The sequence below is a fragment of the Myotis nattereri genome (assembly GCF_964212035.1).
Source record: "Myotis nattereri genome assembly, chromosome: 4".
Classification (NCBI taxonomy): Eukaryota; Metazoa; Chordata; class Mammalia; order Chiroptera; family Vespertilionidae; genus Myotis; species Myotis nattereri.
In genome coordinates this window covers 105,608,623-105,619,680 of record NC_138079.1, presented here as the reverse complement: position 1 = coordinate 105,619,680, position 11,058 = coordinate 105,608,623, and the positions used below count along the sequence as shown (strand labels likewise).

General features: G+C 52.4%; 1 protein-coding gene across 1 annotated transcript; it reads right to left on the bottom strand.

Annotated features, from left to right (window-relative positions):
- Positions 1-2,995: 2,995 nt before the first annotated feature.
- On the bottom strand, positions 2,996-10,900 carry LOC308518592 (uncharacterized protein; the record flags this gene model as incomplete). The annotated part of the gene is made up of 4 exons (XM_081090307.1): positions 2,996-5,398; positions 9,920-10,066; positions 10,424-10,552; positions 10,709-10,900. The coding sequence occupies 4 exons, from the start codon at positions 10,898-10,900 to the stop codon at positions 4,487-4,489; spliced, it is 1,380 nt and encodes a 459-aa protein (XP_080946433.1). The 3' UTR covers positions 2,996-4,486.
- Positions 10,901-11,058: the final 158 nt, after the last annotated feature.

The following is an 11,058-nucleotide window of genomic DNA, read 5'->3' as shown; positions in this document are numbered from 1 at the left end:
TTATTATACTTTTTCCAATCCTTTGTCTCCCAAATTTGGAATGAGACTTCCGGGCCTTCTGAGAAAGAAGGCCTGTGTGCTGGGAAGGGGCCATGAGACCATATCTCAAGGCCTGGCCTGATGTCAGTACCTTCCTATCTATGTGTTTTAGGAACATACAGCACAGCATGACCCGTCTGGCCAAAGCGCCAGATATGCAGCCCAATACAAAAGGGGCAGTTGAGTAGATAAACAGTCCTTACCATATCTTCCCTGGGCCATGCAATCTAAAGTTGCCCCCACTCTTCATAATGTTTAAATACATTTAAAATTTGTTTTCGTAGTACTGTACTTACCATTTGACCCAATATACTAGTGTAGGCCAAACAGGCCCTGAGCCAAACTGCCTGGAGTTGAAACCTGGCTACCACTTTACAGACCGCTTTGTTAAATGACTCAATATCTCTGTTCCTTATCTGTAAAATGAGGAGGACGATGATATTGCCGACCTCATAGGTTGTTGTGAGGATTAAATGAGTTGCTCTAAGAATTAAATATGTAGAATGCTTAAAACAGCTGCCTTGGTTCCAGTTCATTCCTAAAGCCCAGCTGTATTCTGGAGATTTATTTTTTATTATTATTAGAGAGAGGAAGAGAAGAGAGAGAGAGAGAGAGAGAGAGAGAGAGAGAGACAGAGAAAACATTGATGTGAGAGCAAACATCAGTGGGCTGAACAACATAAACTGATGAACAAAAATAGATCCAGAGACAAAGAAACAAGGAACAGACCATCTAACCTCAGAGGGAAAGCAGGGGAGGGTGGGAGGAGGGTAAGAGATCAACTAAAGGACTTGTATGCATTCATATTAGCATAACCAATGGACACGGACCCTGGGTCAGTGGGGGTTTGTCCTGGGGGGTGGGAGTGGCCAGGGAGGGGTCAATCAGGGACAAAGGAGACTTATGTAATACTTTAAACAATTTAAAAAAAAATCAATGGGCTGCCTCCTGCAAGCCCCTCAATGGAGTCTGCAACATGCGCATGTGCCCTGACCAGAAATCAAATGGGCAATCTTTCAGGGCACAGGAGGAGCCACACCAGCCAGGGCTCTGGAGATATCCTTGTATCCTTATAATAAATTCCCCCCCTTTTTCAAAAAAATATATTTTATTGATTTTTTACAGAGAGGAAGGGAGAGGGGTAGAGAGCTAGAAACATCGATGAGAGAGAAACATCGATCAGCTGCCTCCTGCACACCCCCTACTGGGAATGTCCCCGCAACCAAGGTACGTGCCCTTGACCAGAATCGAACCTGGGACCTTTACAGTCCGCAGGCCAATGCTCTATCCACTGAGCTAAACCAGTTAGGCCCCCTTTTTTCTTAAACCATCCATTTCTGGGGTTCTTAACCAAGCGCCCTTCCCTTCTCCCTGCCCCATCATTTCCCTTTCCCGCCATCGGATGCCCGTACGGGAAGTGACGGGCCTGCAATCTCCCAGCCCTCTGTGCTCTGCCTCTTCCACTGGTGGAATCTGGCACCTACAGATGTTTCCCCCTCTTACAGTTTTTATTTGCTTCAAGATGGGGTTGTGAATGTTGGAAATTGCCTTAGTTAGCTACAAATATGAAAGAGAGGTGGGATTGACTGGTGTTAATGCAAAAATCTGAGTAAGAAAGCAGTAACACAAGACCTAATAGGTAAAGGCTTAGGTAACTGTTTCCTTAGCAACAAAATGGTCATCATGCTAACGGCACCGACCTAGGATTGTTACTTGGATTACAGTACTGAGTATGGAACTTCCATGAGCCATAGTAAGACTCAAGTTGATTTTAAAGGTGAGGCATACAACTGCTTAAGTATTGCCAAAGTTTGTAAATTTGGTTTGCCTGGTTATCAGAGGGACACCTTATCAGATGGGATTGACCGTTCCTTAGCCTGAGCCTCACAGTAGGGCCTTAGCAATAGTTTTAGTGACCCATTCCTGAGTTAGGCACCTAAGGTCTCTTGATATTCCTATTGACATCTTATGGCAAGCATCATGTTTGTGTAATTGGCCCAGGTTTTGCATTACCTCTATAAGAAAGGTATTACTATTATTACTAATGGCACAGTGCATGAATTCATGCACCTTGAAAGGAACTGTAGGCTGTGGTGGGCACGAGGGCAGGTTTCAGCCCATCCTCCATGCCCCTGCCCGGCCCCTTCCACCGCAGCCTCCAGTCCCCTGTCTGCCAGCAGCTCCACTTCCACCGCTGCTCCCAAGTGCTGACGGCGCTGTCCCGCTAGCACCCGCTGATGGCAAGGATCGATTGGGGCCAGCGCCAACAGCAGGTGCGAGTGGCAACTGCTGCCCCAGTGACCCCTCAGGAGCAGAGGGAGGTGGAGAAGCCTCAGGGGCGATCAGGGCTGGAAGCCGCCATTTGCACCTGCTGATGGTGCCAAGTGGTCAGGGCCGGCGCTGGCAGCAGGTGCGAGCACCAGGTGGGACCACGGCACACGGGAGCAAAGAATTTTCTGTAACCACTAGAGGCTCGCCCTGATGACAGTGACTGGCACCCTGCCTTGGTCTGGCACCTCCACTCACCTGCTCCACCATCGCCCTGGGCCGACACCTGCCATGTTCCGCGCTCTGCTGCCTGCTGCCAACACCCGCCATGTTTCACGCGTGGTCCCTAGTGGTCAGTGCACGTCATAATGACCAGTTGTTTGGTTGTTCTGCTGTTCAGTCTATTTGCATATTAGGGTTTTTAAAAATATATATATTTTATTGATTTTTCACAGAGAGGAGGGAAGAGGGATAGAGAGTTAGAAACACCGATGAGAGAGAAACATCGATCAGCTGCCTCCTGCACACCGCCTACTGGGGATGTGCCTGCAACCAAGGTACGTGCCCTTGACCAGAATCGAACCTGGGACCCTTGAGTCTGCAGGCTGACGCTCTATCCACTGAGCCAAACCGGTTAGGGTGCATATTAGGGTTTTATATATAAAGATTATATAGGATTATTGTACAAAAGCAAGCAAGAATTTATTGAGGTGCAGCAAAAACATACTTAGGGCAGTGAAACAAGGAAGGGCATAGAAGCAACAAGAGAGCCTAGGCTGGGCTGCTTTGGCTCACTGGGAGGTCGGAGAAAAGGGGGCTTGGAGACAGGTTCAGCGGGTTAGCCAGGAGGAGCTGACACTGCCCGTTGCTCCCCTGGTTGCAAGTCTCATGGGGTCCCATAGAGGTTAGGAGACACGCTCCTGTGGGGGAATGGCACGGGCATGCTCCCTGGAGGGAGAGAGCAATAATGGAGGTATTATTGATGAGGTCTTCTAGATAGAATGATCAGTGATTTGCTGAAATCCATCCACACTGAGCATTTTTCTGGCTTTAATTTTAGCATTTGGTCTGACACATGTATTAATCACGCAATAGAACAGCGGTTCTCAACCTGTGGGTCCTGACCCCTTTGGGGGTCGAACGACCCTTTCACAGGGGTCGCTTAAGACCATCAGAAAACACATATATGATTACATATTGTTTTTGTGATTAATCACTATGCTTTAATTATGTTCAATTTGTAACAATCAAAATACAACCTGCATATCAGATATTTACATTACGATTCATAACAGTAGCAAAATTACAGTTATGAAGTAGCCACGAAAATAATTTTATGGTTGGGGGTCACCACAACATGAGGAGCTGTATGAAAGGGTCGCGGCATTGGGAAGGTTGAGACCCACTGCAATAGAACATCTCAGTTTGGTATCCACACCTTTAAGATGATTGGCCAACACTGAAGCAATCCAGGGTAGAGGCCTATGAGCGCGCGCCTGAAGCTTGCTCCTATTGGTCCAGTCCGGGTAAGGCGCGGCCTATAGCAAGCCCCACACAAGTAACTGGCCTTTCCTGCGGCTCCGCCCCCGGAAGCAATCGCTAACGCCCGTGATTGGCCAGAGCCTCTTGAGACGGGCTCCGAGCTGAGCTGGGGGCTCATAGTGCATCTGGGCAGCAGCTCAGTGGGTGACATGTCCGCTGTGGGTGGGGAGAAGCCTGGGGAGGCAGGGCGGGGGCAAGGGCACCGAAACTGTTGGCCCCTTCAGCTTCAGCCTGACTCCACACACACAAACCCAGTTCCAGGAACGCTTTTGGGCTTATAGACACCCACTTGGTTCCGTGACGATTCACTTAAGTCACCTAAGACCGGGCGGGGAATACCCCAACTTTGCTCCTCTCCCCATCTACTCATTCACAGGCAAGTGTGCGTCAGGATATAATACTTAATATTCACTAACACGGGTGGAGGATTTGTAGTGAGGTGGGAGAGGCCACTGTTCCCAAAAATCCCAGTAGGGGATTTGCCATGTCTCCCAGGTCCCGGGCAGCCAGTTCTGCCATCCCACCCTTTCCCAGACCAGGGTCCCGCAGTCCTTGTCCAGTTAGTCCAGCCCCTGGGGGTCGGGGCCCTGGCATGCGCCTCCTCAGCCAAACACTAGCAGCCGCAGCGACAGGGGGCTCACCTACTCTCACACCCTGGGCAGCGCTCGCTAACGCTGGCGGCCGAAACGCCAGGGGGCAGCTTGAAGTCTTGGCCGCACACAGTGCAGATATAGAGACGGTGCAGCACGTGCGCACGACGGTGGCGGACGTAGTGGGAGCTGAGGCGGAAGCGCCGACCGCACTCGGTGCAGGGGTAGGGCCGCTCGCCCGTGTGCGTGCGCGAATGCTCCGCCAGGTTGGACCGGTGGCCAAAACGGCGGCCACACACGGCACAGCGGTGCGGCTTCTCGCCCGTGTGCACGCGCCGGTGCTTGGCCAGCGCCGAGCTCTGCGCGAAGCGCGTGCCGCAGTCGGCGCATGCGTACGGCCGCTCCCCGGTGTGCGTGCGTCGGTGGCGCGCCAGGCACGAGCTGCCGCCGAAGGCGCGCCCGCAGTCGGGGCAGGCGTAGGGCTTCTCGCCCGTGTGCACGCGCAGGTGCTGCGCGTAGTTGGAGCTCTGAGCGAAGCGGCGCCCGCACTGCGTGCACACGTAGGGCTTCTCGCCCGTGTGGCGCCGCCGGTGTTGCTGCAGGTTGGAGGCGGCGGAGAAGCTCTTGTCACACTCCGGGCACTTGTAGGGCCGCTCGCCCGTGTGCATGCGGCCGTGTTTGGTCAGCGCCGACTTCTGGGAGAAGCGCTGGCCGCACTCGGTGCAGACGAAGGGCCGCTCGCCGGTGTGCGTGCGGCCGTGTTTGGTCAGCGCCGACTTCTGCGAGAAGCCCCGGCCGCACTCGGGGCATTCGAAGGGCCGTTCACCCGTGTGCGTGCGCGAATGCTTGGCTAGGGTGGACCGGCGCGCAAAAGCACGGCCGCAGTCCGCGCACGCGTGTGGGCGCGCCGGATCGGCGGCCTGCGTGGCGGCCTGCGCTGCGGGCTTGCTCGGGACCTGCTGGGAAAGAGGAGATAGGTCAGTCCTGACCCACAGGCCGGGGGGGCAAGAGACCCGGGTCTCCGCAAGTTGCGATCTCAGTTCCGCTTATGGAAAACAGGAAAGCCAGGGTGCCTCCCTCATAGCACTGGTGCGCACATTAAATTAGAGACTGCACTAATGTACATAGCACATGCCCAGTGTCATTCTACCTGTTCTTTAATAATTCAACAAGTATTTATTAAGGGCGTGCAAGGTGCCAGACTGTGTTGTAGGCACTGGGGATTCTGTATTATATTTTTTAAATTCCTGCTTATGGGAAAAATGGATGAATGCTGATACTGGGTGAATGTTTCAAATGTAAATGTTTAAAAACTGATGTAACGAGAAAAAACTAAAAGAAGTGAGAAAGCAGGCTACAGAGGGCACAGCAAGACCCTGGGGCAGTTTTGCCAGTGAAGACCCAGGAATGGCAAGAAAAAGTATGTAGGGCAGAATGCATGGAGGGGAGAGTATTGGATGGGGTGCCCTGGAGGGGATCTCAGCCTAGGGCCTTGTAATATGAAAGATGGGGAACCATTAGAGGAGATGTTAGACGGTACCTTGCAGGGACATGACTAGATGAGACTCATTTTAAAATTCTCTATCAGGATGTTGGGGTAGAAGGAGGCAGCAGGCAGATCAGGAGCCCAGGGAAGAGGCTCCTGCATTGCAGTCATCTGGCCAGAGAATGGGGTGGGGCCACAACATTAGTAACAAAGAAACAGAATTTCTGGAGGATGAGACCCAGAAATCAGGATTTTAAAAAGTTTCCCAGGTGATTCTAATGTGCAGCCAAGGTTGAGAACCACTAGCTCCTGGCTACAGACCAGCCATATCAGCATCACCGGGAACTTGTTAGAATCTCGAGTCCCACCACAGACCTACTGAATCAAAATCTCCCCTTTAACAAGATTCCCAGGTGATTTGTATGCTTGTTAAAATTAAAACTTAATCTAGAAGAGAGAACAACTCCTGGAGAAAGCAGGTGGGAAAGGTGAAGAGGGTTTTACAGGCTGAAGGACCCCATAGGCAAAGTCTCAGAGGTGAGAAAGGGTCAGGTCTGTTTGAACTGGGGCATGGGATGGGTGTTGGGTCATGAAATCAGGACATGAGGTCAGGTGGTGTAGAGCTTTGAATGCCAGGCCTAGGAGCTGAGACTTTCCTGAGGGAACAGAAAAACACTCAAAGGTTTAAGCAAAGAGAGAGAGGATCAGATGTGCACAGAGCCCTTTGAAAATATCTTTGTGTTCATTAAGAAGAAATTGGATTTTTAATTTTTTTTAAAGGGGAGAATGATGATTTTTATTTTTATTTTTTAAATATATTTTGTTGATTTTTTTACAGAGAGGAAAGGAGAGGAGTAGAGAGTTAGAAACATCCATGAGAGAGAAACATCAATCAGCTGCCTCTTGCACACTCCCTACTGGCGATGTGTACCGCAACCAAGGTACGTGCCCTTGACCAGAATTGAACCTGGGACCCTTGAGTTCGCAGGCTGACGCTCTATCCACTGAGCCAAACCACCTAGGGCTGGAGATGTTGGATTTTGATAGGCAGTGAGAGAATTCTTCAGCGCCCGTGTGCAGCATAATTCAGGGCTGTTCTGGACAATGACTGGCCATGGGACTGGGTGATGACAGCTACGAGATGCAGGATGTCAGCACTGGAAAGAGCTTTAGAGATGACAATCTTCAGAGAAACTGCGACTCAGGGAGACCACACAGCAAGCTCATGAGCTACCTTGTGGGCAGGTGTGCTAAATGTTGATGGGAAGTGTTTGAGTAATCCTCATTCCACCCTCCTCCTCCAAATCAAGTCACCCAGATGATAGATACTCAGTCTGGCTTTCAAAAATCTTACTTTCATTATCTCACTTTACAGATGAGAAAGCCAAGGCAAAGCTGGTAAATGGTGAAGCTGGGGTTTGAACCGATGCTTTTAACTGCTACATGTTCTGTCTAGAGCAGGGGTGGGCAAACTTTTTGACTCGAGGGCCACAATGGGTTCTTAAACTGGACCGGAGGGCCGGAACAAAAGCATGGATGGAGTGTTTGTGTGAACTAATATAAATTCAAAGTAAACATCATTACATAAAAGGGTACGGTCTTTTTTTTTTTTTAGTTTTATTCATTTCAAACGGGCCAGATCCGGCCCGTGGGCCATAGTTTGCCCATGGCTGGTCTAGAGTCTAGCACTCCGTACACATTTCATGACCAGCCATGCCCAGCCTCCTCCAGCCCATCCTGAGCTCTAGCCAGTCCAATCAAGGTTTGAAAATATCCCCAACTTTCTGTCTTGTCTCCACTGCTGTCAGTACCTGAGAGCAGGCTGCCAGCCTCACATGGCCTGTTCTCCCCACAACAGCCAGTGAATCTTCTGAACAGAAAACCCAACATGTCTCCTCTGATCTGAGGCTTCTGATGGTACCGTATCACCTCACGCGTATGTAAAATTCCTATGCGGCTTCCAATACCTGTAGCTCTCTGGCCCCGTCTCCTCTGAGCCTTTGCTTCTGCTGTTTCCTCCTCCTGGAATGCCCCTCCTCTGCCTCCATTTGCCAAATGCCCACTGAGCTTTGTCTGTGAACCTTCCCCACTGCCTTGAGCTGTCTGCCCTCAATCTTCTGTCTACGCCCCCATGCGGGTCTCCCCTTTCACACCCAGCCCCGGGATACACCCCAAAAAGGCCTTTGATAAAAATGAGTTGAAAATTCTCCAGAAGGCCCTAGCTGGTTTGTTCAGTGGGTAGAGCGTTGGCCTGGGGACTCAAGGGTCCCGGGTTGTATTCTGGTCAAGGGCACATGCCTGGGTTGCAGGCTTGTTCACCAGTAGGGGGCATGCAGGAGGCAGCAGATCAATGATTCTTTCTCATTATTGATGTTTCTATCTCTCCCACTCCCTTCTTCTCTGAAATCAACAAAAAAACACATATTTTAAAAAAAATCCTCTAGAAGGATGATGTAGACCAAGGCCTTAAATTTTAGGAAGAAGAAGAATGAATAATATTTACCTAGTATTTGTTATGTGCCATACACAGTTCTTGCTCTTTACATGTATTAACTCATTTCATCCTCACAACCCTAAGGAGTAGGTGCGGGTATGATTTTCCTTTTACAAATGAGGAAAGTGAGGCACAAAGACTTTAAAATTAAGACATTTAATCTAGAAGAGATTGCCCAAGGTGACACAGCTGGTAGCTGATGGAGATGGAAGTCCATCTTGAGCTCTAGAGTCTGAGTTCTCTTTTTATTTTAAAAAAAATATATTGATATCAGAGAGGAAGGGAGACGGAGAGATAGAAACATCAATGAAGAGAGAGAATCATTGATTGGCTGCCTCTTGCACACCCCACACTGGGAATCAAGCCTGCAACCTGGGCATGTGCCTTGACCAGGAATGGAACCCTGACCTCCAGGTTCATAGGTTGAGGCTCAACCACGGAGCCACACTGGCCAGGCTGGAGTCTGAGTTCTTAACTTACAGGTGGAATGGGGAGATCAGGAGATCACAGGGCCAGAAGAGGCGGAGTAAGCTAGCATGATGGGCCAAGGAGGCCTGAGAAAAACAGACCTACAGAGCTATTTTGACTGGGAGCAGAGGCCAAAGCAGCCAGCCCCCTCCCCCTAGGGCCCACCACACCCACTAGGGGGCAGCCGAACGTCTTTCCCTGGGAACTGGCTCCCCTGCAGGAAGAAACCAGAGCCTGGGCCCAGAAACCTGGCCCAGCCAGAGTTCCCCAGGTATGAGCAGGCTGCACTGGAAGTTGTGGCAGTTTGGGGGCTGAAGGGGGAAATCTAACTCCTATTCTGATATTAAAGCTCCTCTCGTCAAACCTTCCTCTCCCTCAGGATAAATCCCAAATGCCCTACCTGGCCTGCCAAACACCCTGAGCTCATCCACGCTTCTCCCCGTGCCCCACTCCCTCCCTCTGGGCCACTGAAAGGCCCATTTCTTCTGCCTGGAGTCGCCACTCACCTCACCTCTCACTCTCACTGGTCTCGGATAAGCCATCTCTTTACTAACTTTGAGACCTTGGCCAGTCACCAAACTATCAAGCTTCCTGGGCCTCAATTTCCTCACCTGTAAAATGGAACAAATACTACCTATGTTATAGAACCGAGGTGCTTAACACAGTGCCTGGAGAACAGTAAATGCTACCCAAGGGGTTTCTGTTGCCTAACCTGGCCCCTCCCCCACCCTGTCTGCATCAGGCTCCCAGCTCCGGGCTTCTCTCCCCCCCCCCCCGCCCCCGCCCCCCCCCCCCCCCCCGCGCCTGCTCTCACCACACAGGATTTTAGCTGCGCGGTTACTCAGCAGTCTACCAGTGCTACGCATCAGGCTCCATGGGGAACCCCGGAATATATATATATGGTGGTCACCCAGCACAGACCCTGGCACAGTGGGTGTGATACCTCTTCGACCTCAGCATGGGCAGTGGGGCAGAAGGATGGGTTGCTCATCCTCAGATTCCAGGTTAGGGATCGGGGTGTGGGACACGTACCTGCTTGTTGTCCACGGGGATCTTGAGTTTCAACACCTCATACTTCTCCTCACCCTCATTGTCATCCTTCACCAGCAGCACCATCTCCTCTTGCATCTCTTCCTCCTCCTCCTTCGGTGTCTGCTGTTCATCAGGCATCTTGGTGTCCTAGGGCGGGCAGCTGGGTCAGAAGCTCAGGACCCAGCCCGCACCCCGCACCCCGCACCCCGGTCCTGGCCCAGGCAAGGCGGTGCAGCGCGGCTTCCCTCGGCCGACCCTGGGGGTTGGCCCTCTCCCTCCCACCCCAGCTCGGCCTTAGGCACCAGCACTTGCCCGCGACCAGCTCCGAAGACACTTGTTCACCCCACGCATCCCGGCGTTCAAGGCCCAGACAGTTCGAATCTCCAGTGCCAACGAGTCGCCACCCTCCCCGCGCTGAGTCACTGCCGGCGCCTGGTCGGGCCCGATCTGCAGGGCACCGGCTGGAGGCGGGATCGGTGCGGAGACCTGGGGGTGCGCACTCACCAGCCGCAGGTTCCGCAATCGCGCAATCCCCCCACCAGGACAGGGCTCCCCGGGTTTGGACAGTTGTGATGCTTCGGGGGCGGGGCCTCTGGGCGGCCTGTCATTGGCCAGAACCGCTAACCCCGCCCCCTAGGGGCGGGACCCGGAGGACCCGGGCGTCCAGTCCGAGCTGCCCCGGGAGGATGGAGAGCCCAGAAGCAGTGGGCGCCGCCGTTCCCCAGCTCCCAGGACCCCCGTCCGCTCCACCCCGACTCTCAAGGTCCTCGCAGTCCGGTTCGGACCCACCTTCAGGGCGTTCCCTCTGTGCCGCTCGGGGTCTCCGCTCCGCCCAAGCCAGGCCTCGTGCGCTCCAGCCCCGGCCTGGGCCTCTCGCTGGCGCCCTCCACCCTGGTTCCTCCTCACCTCGTCCCTTTTCCTCTTTCCTCCTTCGCTGTCTTTTCTCCTTCCCGGCGTTGCTCTCCCTGGACTCTGAGACATCTTGCTCCTTGGAAATACGCTTACCGAACCCACGCCCACCAAAGGCTACCGCTGCCCGGTCTTGTGTCACGTGCCTGCTATGCGCCAGCATGCCAAGCGTCTCACGATCGCTTGAAAATTAAATATGTGTCGGTGTGTTTTGTTTTGTTAATCCTCAC